Source organism: Cetorhinus maximus, chromosome 6, assembly GCF_964194155.1.
Source record: "Cetorhinus maximus chromosome 6, sCetMax3.hap1.1, whole genome shotgun sequence".
Taxonomy (NCBI): domain Eukaryota; kingdom Metazoa; phylum Chordata; class Chondrichthyes; order Lamniformes; family Cetorhinidae; genus Cetorhinus; species Cetorhinus maximus.
Genome location: NC_135884.1, coordinates 121,487,925 through 121,508,647, shown reverse-complemented (window position 1 = coordinate 121,508,647; position 20,723 = coordinate 121,487,925). Strand labels below are relative to the sequence as shown.

Below are 20,723 nucleotides of genomic sequence, written 5' to 3'. Positions count from 1 at the left end.
TAAATGATGCAGTTTTAAAGCGAATGCAGGAACAGAGGGGTATCTGGGGTGCATGTACATAAATCTTTGAAGGTAGCAGGACAAGTCGAAAAAGCTGTTAAAAAAAGCACTGTGATTCTTAGCTTTATTAATAATGGTATGTGGTACAGAAGCAAGGAAATTATGCTAATTCTGCATAAAACACTGGTTAGGCCTCAGCTGCAGTATTTTGTTCAATTCTGGGCATCATACTTTAAGAAGGATGTCAAGGTTTTAACGAGGGTATAGAACAGTTTTACTAGATTGGTACCAGCTATGTGGAGAGCTGGCATTGTTCTCCTTAGAGCAGAGAAAGTCAAGAGGAGATATGATAGATTTTTGAACATGAATGGTTTTGATAGGGTAAACAAGAAACTGTTTCTAATGGTAGAACGGCGAGTAACAAAAGGACACAGATTTAAGATGACAGGCAAAAGAACCAAAGGTGACATGAGGAAACTTGTTTTATACGGCAAGCTGTTGTTTTCTGGCATGCACTGCCTGAAAGGGAGGTGGAAGCAGATTCAAAAGTAGCTCTTAAGGAGGAATTGGATAAATACTTGAAGGCAAAAAGAAATTGGAGCTATGGAGAAAGAGTAGGGGAATGTGACTAGTTGGATAGCTCTACCAAACAATCAACACAGGCACAATGAGCTGAATGCCTCCTTTTGTATTGTATCATTCTATGATTCATCGATTCTATGAAAATCTGGCCTAATGCATTCACATCTATGCTTACAAAATTGAGCAAGGTACCTTGCTAAATTTTTGAGTGCACAAACCTGTAAGGTCTATCAGAGTTGTGGATTCTTCTGTGGTTTCTTACACCAACATATGTTGAACTTGTGTAGTCACACACATCACACTTGTACAGTTTCTGAGGTGACAGCATTTCTAGATAAAAAGGAGTCAAAAAATTAATATTAAGAATTGTTGAGGATATTAGCTTAGAATTGGCAAGATGTCAATATAATCAAGATTTATAAATATGCTTTCCATTTGATGTAGGTATCTTTTCATTATTTAATGCATAAATAATAGTGTTTATACAGGACACTGTCAGGGCTTGCTGGTACCATCCTTTTGTGGGGTGAGGGTGGTGGTTAAATAGAAGCGTAAAATACAGAAAATAAAGCTAATCAATCTCGATGGTACACAGGTTTTCTGCTACCATCCTCAGATTCATGCCAGCAGGAATATCATTGTAAATATCAATCTTCAACAGGCTTGCTCATCATTGTACAATAGTCAGTTCAAGATGCTAGAGCTACACTGGGATGCCCAACATTTTAAGAAGGGGTCAACATCTAGGAACGCTTGAAAAAAATAGTTTTGGATAGAAAGTAAAGGAAGCTATCGTTGTAGAAACATAGAAAATAGGAGCATAAGTAGGTCAATCGGCCCTTCAAGCCTGCTCTGCCATTCAATATGATCATGGCTGATCCTCTATCTCAACACCATACCCCCGCTCTCGCCTCATACGCCTTTAGAATCCAGCAATCTAACTATTTCCTTCTTAAATATATTCAGCGACTTGGCCTCCACAGTCTTCTGTGGTAGAGAATTCCACAGGTTCATCACTCTTTGAGTGAAGAAGTTTCTCCTCATCTCAGTCCTAAATAGCCTACCCCGTATCCTGAAACTGTGACCCCTTGTTCTAGACACTCCCCAGCCAAAGGAAGCATCATCCCTGCATCCAGTCTGTCCAGCCCTGTCAGAATTTTATACGTTTCAATGAGATCCCCTCTCACTCTTCTAAACCCCCAGTGAATACAGGCCTAGTCGACCTAATCTCTCCTCATATGATAATCCTGCCATCCCAGTAATCAGTCTGGTGAACCTTCACCGCACCCCCTTTATGGCAAGTATATCTGTTCTTAGGTAAGGAGACCAAAGCTGCACACAATACTCCAGGTGTGGTCTCACCAAGGACAGGTACATCTGCAGTAAGGCATCCTTGCTCCTGTACTCAAACCTTCTCACAATGAAGGCCAAAATATCATTTGCCTTCTTAACAGCTTGCTGTGCCTGCATGCTTAACCGCTTGCTGTGCCTGCATGCTTGCTTTCAGTGATCGGGGTGGGTGTGTGTGTCTGGAGATTGGGAGGGGTGGGGTGGGATGTGTGTTCAGGATTGGGGGAGGGGGGTATCCAGAAGTCAGAGGGGGGTTTCCGATGGTTGGTGGGGGGAGAGTGTCAGGAAGTCGGGGAGGGCTCCAGAGGTTGAGGGGAGGGGGGCATTCGGAGGACAGGGGGGTCCGAGGTTGGGGTGTTCGGGGTCTGAGGTCCGGGAGGGTGGGGATCAGGGTTGGAGATTTGGGGGGGCGGGGGATCCGATATCAGGGCAGAGGGGTGGGGGAGGTGAGATTGTTGGAAGTTGGGGTGGGGGATGGCGGGAATCCCATGCGGGTGGCAGGGGTGTGGGGGAGTCCTGTGGGGTTGGTCTGGGTATTTAAATAGTTACCCAGAAGTTAGAAGAGGTTTTAATTCTTCTAACTTTTTCTGGGTAACTATTGGTATAACCCCAGCAGAACCAGCGAAGTTTGTGATTTAAATTGCATTTTCGGATGGTTCCCAGTGCAGAGGAAGTTAGCACTTCCGGGCAATTGCCGTGTAAACCCATGCCTGGGAACTTGCCAGAGGGATTCCCCTGCGCATCTTTGGGGTACCCCTCCAAATCCGACACTGGGGAGCATGGAAATTACAGGCCATTACATTTGGTTCCCTCATCCAAATAATTGAAATGTATTGTGAATGGCTGGGGCCCAAGCACTGATCGCTGTGGTACGTCAGCAGTCACCACCTGCCACTCTGAAAACGACCCATTTATTCCTACTCTCTGCTTCCCATCTACTAACCAATTCTTAATCCATGCCAATATATTACCCCCAATCCCATGTGCTTTAACTCTGCACACTAACCTCTTATGTAGGACTTTATCAAAAGCTTACTGAAAATCCAAATATACCACACCCATTGGTTCTCTCTCATCTATTCTGCTAGTTACGTCCTCAAAAAGCTCCAGTAGGTTTGTCAAACATGATTTCCCGTTCACAAATCCATGTTGACTTTGTCTAATCCTGTTAATAATTTCTAAGTGTACTGTTATCACATCCTTTATAATAGACTCTAGCATTGTCCCTACTACTGATGTTTGGCTAAATGGTCTGCAATTCCCTGTTTTCTCCCTCCTTCCTTTTCTAAAAAGTGGGGTTATATTTGCCATGCTGCAATCTGCTGGGACTGTTCCAGAATCCACAGAATTTTGGAAGATGACAACCAATGCATCCACTATTTCTATAGCCCCCTTTAGTACCCTGGGATGTAGGATGAAGATCTGGGGATTTATCGGCCTTCAGTCCCATTAATTTCTCCAGTACTATTTTTTTTTGTAATACTAATTTCCTTCAATCCCCCTTTCTCACTAGACCCTTGGTTCCCTAGCATTGCTGGCAAGTTATTTGTGTCTCCCTCTGTGAAGACAGAACTAAAGTAGTTGTTAAATTGCTCTGCCATTTCCTTGCTCTCTATTATAAATTCTCCCGTTTTGGACTGTAAGGGGCCTACATTTGTCTTCACTAATCTTTTTCTTTTTACATATTTATAGAAACGTTTACCATCCACTTTTATGTCCCTTGCAAGTTTACTCTCATACTCTATTTTTCCCCTCTTAATTAATCTCATGGTCCAATGCTGAATACTAAACTGCTCCCAATCCTCAGGTTTGTTACTTTTTCTAGCAACTTTATATGACTCCTCTTTGGATCTAATAATGGTTGGGCCGCTTTCCCTGTTGTGTTATTTTCGAGAAAGGAATGTATAACTGTTGCAATGCATACATTTGTTCCTTAAATGTTAGCCATTGCCTATCCACCATCATGCCTTTTAATGAAGCTCCCCAATTTATCTTAGCCAATTCATGTCTCATACATTTGCAGTTTTTTTTGTTTAGATTTAGGACCCTAGTTTCAGATCGTACTACTTCATTTACCATCCTCATGAAGGATTCTATCCTGTTATGCTCACTGTTCCCTAAAGGACCCTACACAACAAGATGGTTAATTAACCCCTTCTCATTGCACAATTTTAATTTAACTTTGCTGGATAGCGTTGCCAACCCAACTTTTACTGCATAGTAGCCACTTGTAGTTAGAATTACTTTAAGTAGCGAGTAATTAAAGATAAATGAATATTTAGCTGCTTGTGCATGTTAACTGTTTGTATAAATGTCTCAGTCCTCCTGCACAGAACCAAACCTCCAAGTGCTTATGCCAACATTCATTCAAATCCACAAATATGGACAAACAGAGAAAGCCATCAACAAAATAAAAATCTTGAATAGCTCTCAGATTGGGCGAAATCTCAGTGGAACTATCAAAAAAGGTAGCTGGACACAAAGTCATCAATCAACTCCCCATCCAGTAGTAAAGCCTGGGAAACCAATGCTCTTCCAAAAGACATGAAAAAGGCTATGATCCTGCTTTTCGTAAATGGAGATGAGTCTCCAATCACTGTCAAAATATTGAAGCCATTATTCCATCGGGGCCTGCAAAGTAATTTGTGGCTCACTGCCGCTCAGTAGTCTGTAACAGCACTCTTATAGCGTACTGAAGTATATAGCTGATGTATGTACATGAAATGTTTATATTGAAACAAGTAACAATTTTTCATTACTTCTGATGTCTTGACATGTCTATGTTCACTCTCAACATTTGTGTTTTTGGAAAGTTGAATTATATACTGGAGTACCTAACACAGTTAATAGAGATTTAGATAGTTTTACATGAACTGGAAAGGGAGATGCCTCATGGCCACTGACCACAATTATTCAGAGGATAGTATTCATTGCAGATTACAGAAGCTCCTGTAGCAGACCTTGTTGCCTTTGATTCAGCAAAATAATTGGACTGCAATATCAGGAAAGGTCTGAAATTCTATCATCAGCACATTTTGTAGATGACAAATTAGTCCAAGCAATCAGCTGGTATTCCCATTTGCATTCCATATGCGTATCCAACTGCAACATTCAAATCAATGGTACAGTAACTGAAGATATTTACCGACAACCTAACAAAATGTCTATTAAACCATATAAAATTTTAAAATTTTTCGAGCTTATGCAGGCATGTTATTTAATCCAGTCAATAGCATTTATACATTCAAACCAGCTACAACAGCATCCTTTCTGAGCTCACAATAAAAAGAGATTTATACTTAAGTTACATGGCCTTGAAATAGTTCTGTGAAACAAAAGCTAGAATTAAGCTCCTTTACAAGTTCTTACTGTGCCATTTGAGAGTGTACTTAATCTTCCCAGTGCACACTAGATCTGATATTTACAGAGAGGTGGTGAACTGTATCAGCAGCTGGCAAGTCCTGAAATGCCAGGTTCACAGGGGTCTTGCTGAAGTTAAGGGCAGGACCTCATTAGAATTTTTTTTTTACTCCCTTTCCCACCCAGATTGAAAGACTGTCAGGCCGCTGTGTGGGAAAGCCAGCAACACAAGAAAGCAATGAGGGCTGCTGGGGACTGGAGATTGTGATGGGAAGGGAAAGGGGGTCTGGAAATAGTGGCGCAGTGGGGAGGGGGATCTGGAATCTTCAGGGGGAGGAGGGTTCTGTAAAGTGCAATGATGTAGGCGTAGGCCAGAAATCACAGGGGGGAGGGGGATGGAGGTAGAGATCGTGTGGGGGTCGGGTGATCATGCGGTTGTGGGAATCGGAGGCAAGTTATAACAGGTGTGCACGAGGGACCATGTAGGGGAAGTAGTCTTGCACCTTCTTCCCCACAAGTAGTGCTGGAAAAGTACAGGCACTGGCAACTCCTGCCTTCCTTCAGCTGCCTTGGGAAACCTGGCCAAATCCAAATTTAAACAGCTGTCAAATTTGAGGAATTCAGCCTCATTAACATTTTGAGATCACTGACCTGCCTGTCCAGAGTAAGTTCTTGGATGATCCTAAACCCACCCTAGTTAACCCATTTGCAGTGGGTTGGTAGTCAGGTTTCACATTTGGAACAATGTAACACCCACCCCACCCCAACACTATCCTGCTCATCTTTGCGGGGCTAAAATATCCCTCACTGATACTCTTGGACAGGAGACTGAACAATATCTCACGATAGAGCTTGGATAAACCAACCGGCAAAAGGGACAAATATCATGTTGCCAAAGGCTAAGAAAGTCTATCACTGTTGAAACAAGGCCAGATAAAAACTTTGCAGTGGTAACTTACTTCTTCCACTTTAGACATCTGTACCCTTTTCCCAACCATACATTCTGTACTAAAAGGACAGATGCCTAGTTGGAAAGGAGGCCATCTGTTCCGAAATAAATTCTCTTAATTTCACCTACAGGTCCAAGAAAAATCCAATTATCTAAGTATCTCTACAATTCGTGACACGTTTTGCACATAAGAATGCATGCATGCAAATATTCACATTACCCTCTTGTGTACTTCCAGTTTCTCCTCCTCTACTACGGTCAGTATTTTCATCATTTGTTGAGGAAATGTCAGACAGGCCATGTTGTTCACACTCATGGTTCCGAAGCTGACTCTGTCAGAAAGTTGCCCAGAATGTCAAAAAGGCAATTCGCCATATACTTACATAGGACGAATCCAACAAACTACATGGAGCCAAAATTAAACGTGGTAATCCTTCATTTAACAGAAAACATTTCGGTAATCTCTTATCAAATTACAATGATTTAAATTCAGCAAAGAAGATATTTAAAAGTATGCATCGACACGATTCTATAACATCTTTAACCCAAATGAGAACATTGAGCATTTTTAAAATCAAAACTGAAGTAATTTCTCAGAAAGGCATAAAATTATTTTACAATGTTAAATTCATCCTTTTTTAAATAAGATTTTTTTAAAGAACAAAATCTGATTAAATCTCTGAATTCACAACAATATAAACTATTGTTAAATATAGAATAGTTCCTTAATCTTAATAGTTTTTTAATTTAAAAAGTGCTCTAAATTTACAAATGATTACAATCCGAACTGGACCTTGAAAAATTCAACATCTTTGAGAATGCTTTACTGAAATCACTGAACTTGAATGATATGCAAAGCTAAAACAAATGGCTGTAGTTTTACTTTAGTTTCAATATATACACATTAAGTGTAACACATCTAAATAATGAAACCATTTCATTAAAGTCAGTTTACCTTATAATAAAATGCTTCACTGCACCGCTTGCAGTGATACATTCTAGTCTTGCAGTGGTTTATCATATGGCTCTCCAGATTATTGCTATCAGCAGCAATGTGATCACAGATTGGACACTGGTAAGGTTGTCGTTGACGGTGAACTCTTAAATGCTGCTTGATGTATCCCTTGTTACCACTGGTATAGTGACAGAGGCGACAACGGTAAGGCCGCTCTGTGTTGGCTATGTACTCCACTAGGTTGCCTGGTGAACTAAGATCATTTGAAGGTTGACATTGTGCATTATCCTGTAATTCCTTCAGGATATCTTCATCAGAAGCATTTTGGTCAGTTCTTTCTCTCAATTTTTCAATCACAGTGAGTAATGACATGCTGATGCCCATTTTGATTGGTACTTCAGAAAAACCAGATTTAGCCTTATCAAGCTGCAAGTCATTACTAGTACCATCTAGAGAATAACTGAGAGCTGGAGAAATGGAAGTGCTGACTTCCATATTTCTCTGCCCTGTATCAGGCTCAGGATTTTTAGCATTTGCTCTGATTAATTCTGGTGCTCTTGTTGGCATTGCAACAAGAGCTTCAGCAGCCAATGAATGAAGCCTCAAAGATTCAGAATTAGTCCTCCTTCGTGCTGGTGGAACATTTTCATCAACTGCCACAGGTTCAGGAGGTTTTAAAGCATTATTACCTTCTTCAGGGTTCCACCCCAAGGCAGCTGTTTCCACTTCAGCTGTACTGTTACTTTGTTGATACATTTCTGAAGAATCTTCGCAATAGATCATGTGAGACTTTTCAGAGATAAGTCTCTTCTCAACTTCAATATCTGGTGTAATCAGAAAGTGCTTTTCTGGAACAGTGTCTCCAGCTCCTGGGACACGCTCCACTATAACGTTGACATGTCCCACCTTGTTAGAACTGCAGCTAATAATCTTCTGTGCCGAGGAAAGAAGGCTATCAGGAATTGTGCTTTCCTGTTCACAATCCAGTATCAGAGACTCCTCCTCAATAATCTCCACTACTGTGGGACTAGGTGCTTTTGAGCAGGTAATATCAGAACCTTTCACAGTTGTCTCAGATAGTGAGGTTTTGCAATCGAATGAATTCATTGCAGTAACTGAAGCCACACCACAAAACTGCAATTGATTTGAACCAGTGCAGTGCACACTTTCAGATTTATTTGTTGGTGAAAAAACAATTATTGGTTCATCCTCATGAGTTGTGAGAGCTGTAGAAGAAACTGCTGAGGTAGCTGGCTCACACACCTCCTCAAAAATTGGATATGAACAATCTACTTCACCGGCATGTTTCCATGCATGTGTTTTCAACATTCGTTGGCGATCACAAGCGTAACTGCAAATCAAACATCTATACATGCCATACTGGTCGTATGTATACCACTTTCTTGAGCCTGGTTCAGTGTCCAAACCAACACTTCCCGATTTTGCCCTACCTATAGCACCTGACTCTAATTGCTGCCGAATCTGTGGCAACTGTTTTCTCTGCATCTGTGCATCCTCGAGATGGATCCAAATATGAGCTTCAAGCTCCTCTTGCTTTTTTGAAACAAAGCAACACTCAGAACACATCAATACCACCTCATTTGACTTTCCATGTTGCTCAAAGTGCTCCTTTAACTGTGGGAAAGTCAGTGAACTGAACTTGCATAAATTGCACTGATATCGAGTGAGTTTCCTGTGCAAATATTTGTGTTCTACAAGATCTTTGGAAACTGTAGAGGCAAAGTTGCATTGTTCACATGTGTAGATCTCAGTATTGTTATGGCTGCGCATATGTGTATAAAAGGCAGATTGCTCTACAGTAACAAAGCCACAGACAGCACAACAGAAGCTCTTTGAAGTGTCAGTTGTAGTTGCAGAGTTAAGTGTCCTCAGATCTAATCCATTACAATTCTTAGGCAGATCTTCTGTCTTAAAATAGGTCTGTTTAACTGTGGAGTCATCCTTTAATTTATCATTGTTTGTGTCTGCAAGTTTTTTGACTGCGTTCTCACAGCTGTCAGCGTGCTCAAATGCTGCACTTTTTGTGTCAGAGGTGCTAGAATAAGGCCTCTTTTGACCAGCTATAGAACACTGCTTTGATCTTCCTTTCTCCACAATCTTACTCAATTTTTCAATAACCCGAATTAATGAGCCTGACCTTTCCATTTTTGATACAATTTTACTATCCACAAACGAATGAGTTGCTATCTGCTTCAAGAGATGTTCATCACACTTATGTTTTATTGTACAGCCATGGCTTTGTGGTTGAGAATCTGCAACAGCATCTGAAATCATACTGTCCAGTTTGTTGGTGCATTGGTATTAACAGTGTGCCACTGCTAGATTTTTCCAGTGTACCTACAAAAGAAACAAAACATTTAACTCTTAAACATCCACATATAAATTAATTATTCTGAAGAACATACATTACCACCATTACTAAAAATAAAACTTACTTTTTCAATTCCTGGTAAGCATATGCTTAAATATTTTAATATTTCACCAGATCCAATTCCAATTCTGCATAGTTCACAAAGAACAGGTGCTGGGAACCCTTTCCTTGAAAAAGGATTTCAAACGTCCTATGCTTACATTGTCAAACTTCATTGTTATACACCCAAGTCCAGGTACAGACAACTTGCATTTATATAGCACAGTTAACAGAGAAAAACACCTCATGATTTTTCTGGAGGCATAAGAAAAAAAAGGCACAAGTCAAAGAAGGCAACATTAGGAGAATCTTATGGAGGTGAAGAAGCAGAAGGATCTAAGGAATGGAATTCCAGAATGTGGGTCCTAGGTGGCTGAAGGCTCAACGATTAGTAACGGGGCGAAAGGATCGCAAAACGTGAAAAGAGTCAAGGTCAGGGGAACGGAATGTGAGGGAAGGGGAAGAGCTGGATAGTAATGCTGTAGATTGTTACAGGAGGTAAGTAGGGTGAGAGGCCAGCCAAGAAAGTATTGGAATTGTCAAGTTTGGAGATGACAAAGGGTTTCAGAGGTAAAAGCATAAAAGCAAAATATTGCAGATGCTGGAAATCTGAAACAAAAACAAAAATTGCTGGAAAAACGCAACAGGTCTGACAGAATCTGTGGAGAGAAAGACAGAATTAACGTTTCAAGTCTGTATGACTTCTTCAGAACTAAAGAGAAGTAGAAATGTGGTGAAATATACACTGTTTAAGAGGCATGGGACAGGTGAAGCTGGATAGAAGGCCAGTGATAGGTGGAGGCAAAGGAGAGATTGCAAAAGATGTCATAAACAGAAGGTTGAAGGGGTGTTGATGGTGGTGATACTGGCTAAAGGAGGTGCTAATGGTGACATTAAGAGTAGAAAGCAGGATGAAAAAGTGACAGATGGCCCTAGTAGGGGGTGGGGTGGGGGGAGGGGATGGTGTGGGAGAAAAGATCAAAATAGGCTAAAAGGTGGGGGTAAAACAATGAACGGAAATACATTTTAAAAATAATAGAAATAGGTGGGGAAAAAATATATAATAATTAAAAAATAAATATTTGAAAAAAGGAGATCAAAAAGGGGTGAGGATGGAGGAGAGAAAGTTCACGATCTGAAGTTGTTGAACTCAATGTTAAGTCTGGAAGGCTGTAAAGTGCCTAGTTGGAAGATGAGGTGCTGTTCCTCCAGTTTGCATTGAGCTTCACTGGAACATTGCAGCAGGCCAAGGATGGACATGTGGGCATGAGAGCAGGGTGGTATGTTGAAATGGCAAGCGACAGGGAGGTCTGGGTCATGCTTGTAGGCAGACCGAAGATGTTCTGCAAAGCGGTCACTCAGTCTGCGTTTGGTCTCTTTCAGAGGCCTTCAGAGGGTGTCAGAGGCCTATGTGTTAAGACAAGAATCTTATAAAGATGGAAGGTGTATTTGCAATGAAGAAGATATGCAGATGGGAGTTTAGCTCAAGATGTTGTTAACGTTTTGATTCAGACTGAGACATTAGCTGGCGACGGGGCCAGAAAGGGCAGTGAAAGGTGAAGACAATAGCTTTCAGCTTCCTGAAACTTAGCTGGAGTAAACTGTGTTTACCAAAATTTGGATGTTGGACAGAGGCAGAAGAATGATAGATAGAGAGAGGTGGGCTTGTGGCAGAACTGGGTGTCATCAGCATACATGTAGAAGCTGACAGTTGCACATACTAATTTGTAAATTGAATGTTACATGCTCAACCATTTTTGTTTTGTAATCAAACTCCAGATTAATTTGCCAACCTAATTAAATGTTTTAAACACTGCAAATCATATAAGTCCCATTAAAGGATGATTTGGTGGTCATCTGTAACAATAGTTTTTATAAGTTCTAAAACAATGGGGATGTTGAAATGCTTCACACTAACCTTAACAATGAAACTATTTAATTGCTTTTTAATAATATTCTTCTGGAATAGACTCCTACTTTAAAGGTGATGATGCCACAGGAAAATCATAAACTCACCCGAGTTTTGTGTTGTATCATATTTGATAGCATGAGTAACTGAACCACATTCTATTTGTTTAAAGAATTCTATTCCAATTTCCACTTTTTGTTCTGGGCATGCATAGGAATTACCAGTTAGTCTTCCTCCTCTTCAAAAATCACAAATTTGTACCCAAACTATCTCGGACCTTTTCTTATTAAAAAAAATAGAAATCACTCTTTTTTGGAGGTTTGTGCTCTTCCGCAATCAACAATTTTAATCCATATTCCTCCTTAATTTCATTCTATTCCCTCCAGCAGTGTCTTAAAATGCTTTTTTACTTCTGTTTCAAATAATTGAATTGTAAATAGGTAGAGAAAGTGCCACATTTTTGTAACTGAGCACAATAATAAATCCACTATAACAATCAAAACAAAGGATTGCCTACTTTCATGGAACTTCTTCTGATGGACAGGATTTATAGGTTGCTTTGATGCACTTCATTATATATTGAATACACAATATTTTGCTTCATGACTAGTGATTGAGAACTGTTCCAGAATGCGATAATCATTGTATCATACATGTCAGACTGCCAGAAGTTTTTATTGCCCATGTTCGAGCTAGATTTCAATTATATCCAGAGGACAGAGCTAGTGCTTTTGCATTAAACTGGAAGATGCTCCTTCGAGTTCCTACTTTGCACAGGGGTGATTTGATTGAAGTATACAAGATCCTGAACGGCCTTGACAAGGTGGATGTCGAAAGGGTGTTTCCTCTTGTGAGTGAGTCCAGAACTAGGGGCACTGTTTTAAAATTAGGGGTCACCCTTTTAGGACAGAGATGAGAAAAAAATTTTTCTCTGTTGAGGGTTGTGTGACTTTGGAACTCTGCCTCAAGTGCTGGTGGAGGCAGGGTCATTGAATATTTTTTAAGGGAGAGGTAGATAGATTCTTGTTAGGTAAGGGAATCAAAGGTCATCAGGGTTAGATGGGAACGTGGAAATCGAAACACAAGATGATCAGCCATGATCGTGTTGAATGGTGGAGCAGGTTGAAGGGGCCAAATAGTCTACTCCTGTTCCTATTTCTTATGTTCCTTCCAAAAGAGTAATTTGCTCTGTAAATGCCTTTCAATTCCATCAGTTAAATACACACTAATTATGAAATGCTTTGCAGCCTGGCTCGGCAAGACAGCTAAAACAAAGTCTGCCTAGTAGAGCAAAATCAACAGTTTCAAGTACAAAAGCAAATATGATAGGGACAGGCCAGAACTTCGGATATGGATTAATTTATTACATTCCTTTTGAAAAATATTTTCTCTTCTATGACTATAATTACAAATGGATTGCAACCAATATTCCACATAAATTTTCTTTGCGCTAGGTAGGTACCAAACACCTCTGAACACTACTCTTTTTGTCTACAGGAAGCTTACATTTTAAAAGTTACTGAGTTCTGAGCATGGTTCATTCCAGATTGCTGTTTGGCCATGCACTCACGCACCTTCAGAAGGGACATTGATTGCAAATCAAAACATGGGACTCCATTAAGTGTTTAGTTTCTAGTTAATGCGTTTGAACTCAAATAGCTTGCCATCACTTCCAATAGCATGGAACATCCAAGGGGTTTGCCTGCAAATTGGACTAATTGTTACAGAGACAACATATTGCTAATTTTTTTTTTGAGTCAGTGGGTTAGGGAGGAAAGAAAGAAAAAGGCAAAAATTAATATATGCATGAGGAATTTGTTCTCCTCCATCAGAAAAGCATTAAGATGTATGACTCTACAAATTATTAATGCAATTAACTCCAGAAAGCCAAGATTATTTACTCAATTTGGGGGCATGATTGAAATCTTACATTCGATTAGTCAGAAGCTTATCCAATTATCTGCCTTAAGTTCACATTACATAATGATCCTCTGCAGAGATCATACAACTCATCAAATACACAGTCTTTAATCTTTAAAAACAGAATGAAGGATAGACTTCCATGGTCCTTGAGGAGTATTTTCTTGTCCAAGCAGGAAACAGTTTGATTCCATAGAAAAGACACTCACTTATTCTGGGTAAACAGCCAGTAACTGAAACTGAGCAGCCTCAGTTGGCTGCTTTTTATATTCCTTGAGTTCTCAAGGCAGCCCCCAAACCTAATGTTTTCGTAACCTACTGAAAATACATGTGAAGAGTATGGAGCTAATATAAAGTTGTTACTGTATAACAAATTTAATAAAATAAAATGAAAGTGGTATAAAATCCTTGTAAAAGTTTTGTTTAAAAATGAAGTCTTAGTTGCAAATTAGCTAAATATAAAAAACTGCAAAAGTGTCTGCAGAAGGTGGTGCAGCAATGGTGGATAAACTAAATAGCCTAATGGAGGTATCGGGAACCTTACAATTAAAGAGAATAAAGTAGAAGGGGCACAGTAAGTAAGGGAGACTACAGCTGAGTGAGGCAGAGACAGAGTGAGTACTTGGTAGTGGGAATTCGGAGCATAGGGGGAAACAGGTGCTTTAGGTAAGGTTTATTGCAAGAAGTACAGCTTGCGAGTTGGGAGCTTGTTGAAGGAGGCCGCGGGTGGGGGGGTGGGGGTAGAGGAGGTGCTCCTTTCTTCTAATCTTTTTCAGCCTCCAGCATTTGATTTCCACTTTGGTGCAGCAAGAGTACGTTAATCAGTAACTGTTAATTAACTGGAGGGGTCCGAGAGCTTAAAGCAGCAGAGAGAGAGAGCTGGGAGTTTAAGATAAAATCTAAAAGTGACATCACAGGAGTCCCCGTAAATTGATTGGCTGGTAAGAAAAGGCCTTTTCGGATTCAGCACAGAGGAGACGATTGGTGAGTGACAGATGAGTTAGTATATTATACAATACTGTGGTAAACACTTTATATAAAGTTTAAGGTATGTCAGTGCAGCTCAGCCACATGGAATGAGTATCCTGCGGGATGTAGGAAGTTGTGCAGGCACAAGGTGCCCTCAATGGCTACATCTGCAGGAAGTGTCACCAGCTGCAGAAGCTTGAGCTCCGAGCTGTGGAACTTGGGCGGGGTGATGGTGGTGGCGTACTGGTTATGTCACTGGACTAGTAATCCAGAAGCTAGGGACAAGGATTCAAATCCCACCATGCTGCTGGTGGAATTTAAATCCAAATAATCTGGAATTGAAAAGCTAGTCTCAGTAAATGTTACCATGAAACCATTGGTGGAAAACCCATCTGGTTCACTAATGTCCTTTAGGGAAAGAAATCTGTCATCCTTACCTGGTCTGGCCTACATGTGACCCACAACAGACCCACACCCTCTGAAATAGTGTAGCAAGCCTCTCGGTTCAAGGGCAATTGGGGATGAGCAACAAATGTTAGCCTTGCCAGCAATGCCCACATCCCCTGAAAGGATACATTTTAAAAATTTGAGCGGCGACTGGAGTCACTGTGGTGGATAGCACGTTTAGAAAGATGGTCACACCTCGGCTAAGTAGTATACAGGTGGAGAGAGAATAGGTGACCGCCAGAGTATCTAAGAGAAACAGGGAGGTAATGCAGGAATCCCCTGAGGCTATCTTGCGCTCTAACCATTTTTGGATTCTGGTGAGTGAGATGGTTCCTCAGAGGACTATAGTAAGACTAAAGTTCATGACACCACAGGTGGCTCAGTTGCACAGGAGGGGAGGAGAAAGAGTGGAAGAGCTATAGTGGTAGGGCATTCCATAGATAGGGAAGCAAGACAGGCGTTTCTGCAGCTGTAGACATGACTCCAGGATGGTATGTTGTCTTCCTGGTGCCAGGGTCAAGGATGTCACAGAGTAGCTGCAGGACATTCTTTATGAGGGATGGTGAACAGCCAGAGGTCGTGGTCCACATTGGGACCAATGACATAGGTAGGAAAAGGGATGAGGTCCTGAAAGCAGATTTTAGGCAGTTAGGAAGGGAATTAAAAAGCAGGACATCAAGAGCAGGCTTACTCCCAGTGCCACATGCTAGTGAGCATAAGAATAGGAAGATTGGGCATTTCAACACAGGGCTGGAGAAATGGAGTAGGAAGGACAGATTACACCTTAACAGGACTGGGATGAATGTCCTCGCAGGGAGGTTTGCTCATGGTGTTAGGGAGGATTTGAACTAGATTGGCAGGAGATGGAAACCTGAGGGGAAATTCAGAGTGAAGAGGCAAAAAAATAGGCAGTGAAAAGTATTAACTGATAATGACAATATATCAGAAAGTAATATCAAGGTAAAATGAATAGTTGGAGAGTTTGATAGAATTAGAGGCAATAGTAAGCCATTAGATGGAGTCAGAGTAAGGGGGAAAGTAAAGCCTAAATCAGGGCTAATGTGCATGTATGTGAATGCACGGAGTACAGTTAATACGATTGGTGAACTACAGGCACAGGTTGACAAATGAAATTATGATATTATTGTTATAACTGAGACCTGGCTCAAGAAGGGCAGGCCTGAGCGTTAAATGTTCCTGGGTACAAGCTGTTTAGGAGAGGCAGGAAAGGAAGGAAAGTGGGGGGAATGGCAATATTGGTTAAAGATGGCTTTATAGTACTGGAGAGAGGATGTTCCAGAGGGGTCAAGGGCGGAACCTCTCTGGTTAAAGATAAGGAATGAGAAAGGTGCAATAATATTGATCGGTGTAGTATATAGACCACCAACTAGTGGAAAAGCTGTAGAGAAACAAATTTGGAAAGAAATTACAAGAGAGGTGCAAGAATTAGAGTAATTATAATGGGATTTCAATTATCCATTTTTAAAAAATTCATTCACGGGATGTGGGCTTCACTGGCTGGGCCAGCATTTATTGCTCATCCCCAGTTGCCCTTGAGAAGGTGGTGCTGAGCTGCCTTCTTGAACCACTGCAGTACATGTGGTGTAGGTACATCCACAGTGCTGTTAGGGAGTTCCAGGATTTTGACCTAGCGACAGTGAAGGCACGGTGATATATTTCCAAGTCAGGGTGGTGAGTTACTTGGATAGGAACCTCCAGGTGGCGGTGTTACCATCTATCTACTGCCCTTGTCATTCTAGGTGGTAGGTTCGGACGGTGCTATCCAAGGTGCCTTGGTGAATTCCTGCAGTACATCTTGGAGATGGTACACACTGTTGCTACTGTGCGTCAGTGTGGAGGGAGTGAATGTTTGTGGGTGTGGTGCCAATCAAGGGGGCTGCTTTGTTCTGGGTGGTGTCCAACTTCTCGAGTGTTGTGGGAGCTGCACTCATCCAGGCAAATGGGGAGTATTCCATCACACTCCTGACTTGTGCCTTATAGATGGTGGACATGCTTTGGGGAGTCAGGAGGTGAATTACTTTTCGCACGATTCCTAGCCTCTGACCTGCTCTTGTAGTCACAGTATTTATATGGCTAGTCCAGTTCAGTTTCTGGTCAATGGTAACCCCCAGGATGTTGATAGTGGGGGATTCAGTGATGGTAATGCCATTGAATATCAAGGGGTGATGGTTAGATTCTCTCTGTGTGGCGTGAATGTTACTTGCCACTTGTCAACCCAAGCCTGGATATTGCCCAGGCCCTGCTGCATTTGGACACGGACTGCTTCAGTATCTGAAGAGTCGTGAATGGTGCTGAACATTGTGCAATCAGCAGTGAACATCTCCACTTCTGACCTTATGATGGAAGGAAGGTCATTGATGAAGCAGCTGAAGATGGTTGGGCCTAGGACACTACCCTGACGAACTCCTGCAGTGATGTCCTGGAGCTGAGATGACTGACCTCCAACAACCACAACCATCTTCCTTTGTGCGAGGTATTACTCTAACCAGCGGAGAGTTTTCCCTCTGATTCCCGTTGACGCCAGTTTTGCTCGTGGTCCTTGATGTCACACTCGGTCAAATGCTGCCTCGATGTCAAAGGCAGTCTCTTTCATCTCACCTTGGGACTTCAGCTCTTTTGTCCATGTTTGAACCAAGGCTATAATGAGGTCAGTAGCTGAGTGGCCCTGGCATCAGTGAGCATGTTATTGCTAAGCAAGTGCTGCTTGATAGCACTGTTGATGGTCCCTTCCATTACTTTACTGATGATCGAGAGCAGACTGATGGGGCGGTAACTGGCTGGGTTGGATTTGTCCTGCTTTTTGTGTACAGGACATACCTGGGCAATTTTCCACATAGCGGGTAGATGCCAGTGTTGTAGCTGTACTGGAAAAAGTTAGCTAGGGGCGCGGCAAGTTCTGAAGCACAAGTCTTCAGTACTATTGCTGGACCATTGTGAGGGCCCGTAGCCTCTGCAGTATCCAGTGCCTTCAGTCAATTATCAGATGGAGTGAATCGAATTGCTTGGGATAGGAATAGTGGATAAGAGGGGCATGAGTTCCTGGAAATATAATTTTCTGCAGCAGTATGTTTCCAGTCCAATGAGAGAGCTGGCACTATTGGACCTGGTTCTGGGGAATGAGTCGGCCCAAGTAGATCAAATAATGGGGAAGCATTTGGGGTCAGTGATCATTGTATCATATGATTTAGGTTGGCCATGGAAAAGGACAAGGAACAATCCAAAGCAGGGATAATTAATTGGAGCAAAGCCAATTTCGATGGGATGAGAATGCATCTGAGTTGAGTGAGTTGGAATCAAATGAATCAAAAAGAAAAGATGTTGCAGGCAATGTCAAGGTATGTTCCCTTCAAGGTGGAAGGGAGGACAAATAAATCCAGAGTGCCTGGATGACGAGACAGAGGTGCAGATGAAAAGGCAGAAGAGCGTGTACAGCAGATGTCAGGTAGAAAATCAGGCTGAATATAGAAGGACCAGAGGGAAAGTAAACAAATTAATAAGACAAGCAAGGAGAGAGCATGAAAAGAGACTGGCGGCTAACATGAAAGGGAATCCCATGGTCTTCTATAATTCAATAAATAACACAAGGGTGGTAAAAGAAAGAGTAGGCCCGATTAGGAATAAAAAAGGCGACATGCACTTGGAGGCAGGTAAAATGGTGGAGGTATTAAACGAGTACTTTGGATCTATCTTTACAAAGGAGGAAGATGCTACCCAAGCCGAGGAGAGAAAGGAGGTAACTGGTATATTAGAAGAATTTATAACTGAGAAAGAGGACGTGTTAGAAAGGCCATCTTTACTAAAAATTGGTAAAGTACCAAGACCGGATGAGGTGCTTTCAAGGGGACTGAGGGAAATAAGAGTGAAAATTGCAGAGGCGCTAGTGATAATCTTCCAGTCTTCCTTAGACACAAAGGTGGTGCTAGAGGACTGGAGAATTGTGAATGTTACACCCTTGTTCAACAAAGGGTGTAAGGATAAAGCCAGCAACTACAGACCAGCCAATCTGACTTCAGTGATAGGAAAGCTTCTGGAAACTATAGTTTGGGACAAAATCAATAGTCACTTAGACAAGTGCAGGATAATTAAGGAAAGCCAGCATGGATCCATTAAGAGAAAATCATGTTTAACTAGCTTTTTGAAAAGGTAACAGAGAAGGCTGACATGGGAAATGCTGTTGATGTGGTGTATATAGATTTTCAAAAGGCATTTGATACAGTGCCACACAACAGGCTTGTACGCAAAATTCTAGCTCATGGAACAAAAGGGAAAGTAGGCACTTAGATAAGAAATTGGCTGAACGACAGGAAACAGAGAATAGTGATAAATTGTTGTTTTTCAGGTTGGAGAAGGGTTTGTAGTGGAGTTTCCCAGGGGTTAGCGTTGGGACCCTTGCTCTTCCTGATTTATATTAATGACCTAGGCTATAGTGTTCCGGGCGTGATGTCAAAATTTGCAGATGATATGAAGATTGGAAACATTGTCAACTGTGATGACAATAGTCTTGAAATTCAAGAGGACATCAACATGTTGGTGGTTGGACAGACAAGTGACAGATCAAGTTCAATGCAGAAAAGTGTGAAGTGATTCATTTTGGCAGGAAGAATATGGAAAGACAATATCCATTAAAGGAAAAACTCTAAAGGAGGTGCAGGATCAGAGGGACCTTGGTGTATATGTACATACTGAAGATGGCCGGGCATGTTGAGAGACCAGTTAATAAGCATATAGTATCTTAGAATTTATTAATAGGGGCATTGAGTACAAGAGTAGGGAGGTCATGTTGAACTTATATAAGACATTAGTTAGGCCTCATCTGGAGTACTGCGTCCAGTTCTGGGTGCCATAATTGAGGGAGGATATGAAGGCAGTGGAAAGAGTACAAAGGAGATTCACAAGAATGATTCCAGGAATAAAGAACTGTAGCTAGGAGGATAGATTGAGAGGTTGGGACTGTTTTCCTTGGAGAAAAGAAAGCTGAGAGGAGGCTTGATAGAGGTATTCAAGATCCTGAGCAGTATGGACAGGGCAAATAGAGAGAAACTGTTCCCACTCAAGAGAGCACAGGTTCAAAATAATTAGCAAAAGGAGTAAAAGTGATGCAAGGAAAAATATTGTCATCCAGAGGGTGGCTGGAGTCTGGAACGATCTTCTTGAGAGGGTGGTGGAGGCAGGTTGGATTGAGGTTTTCAAAAGGTAATTGGATTGCTATCTGAAAAGAATGAATGTGCAAGGTTACAGTGAAAGGGCAGGGGAATGGGACTAAGTAGAATGCTTTTTCAGACTTTGTGGGCTGAATGGCCTTTCTGCATTGGAAAAATTCTATAATTCTGAGAAATTCCAATTCCCTACCTGTGGTTTCTCTTCAATTGAAAGGCCCTATCCAAAGTCAAGAATGACTTTCTCAATGACTATGATTGTGGTACATTATCCTTTATCCTCAAATGTTCTGGTAGCTGAGCATATCAAAGGTTACAATCCCCTTCAACATTCTTCTTCCCCTACTCTCTCCTCCATTGCCCAAGTTCAGAAGGACATCCATGCTTGTTTCCACTTTTACTTAACAGACAGATCACAGGCAGAGCATCTCCAGTTATGGCTTCTTTCCCCATCTCCAAAGTCTTGAAATGATCCACTCCTGCCTCTTCTCTTCAACTACATAATTCTCCTTACAATCATCATCTGCAAATTTTGGGGTAGCTTCCAAATGTATTTTGATGTTACCAAGCTTTACCTTGCCACAGCCTTTCCTTTCTTGAGCACTTCACCATCTCTGTCCTGCCTAACATCCAGCCTTGGATAAGCCACAATTTACATTAGCTAACTACTGGTA

General features: G+C 41.5%; 1 protein-coding gene across 2 annotated transcripts in view; it reads right to left on the bottom strand.

Moving 5' to 3' along the window:
• Positions 1-20,723, bottom strand: part of znf507 (zinc finger protein 507) — a 59,632-nt gene that overhangs the window by 25,403 nt on the left and 13,506 nt on the right. For both annotated transcript variants that reach the window (XM_078544396.1, XM_078544397.1), the window contains exons 2-4: positions 7,197-9,554; positions 6,462-6,573; positions 801-912 (exon numbers count right to left, since the gene is read on the bottom strand). In XM_078544396.1, coding sequence (XP_078400522.1) covers positions 801-912; positions 6,462-6,573; positions 7,197-9,491 — 2,519 coding nt within the window. In that variant the 5' untranslated portion in view covers positions 9,492-9,554. The remainder of the gene's footprint in view (positions 1-800; positions 913-6,461; positions 6,574-7,196; positions 9,555-20,723) is intronic.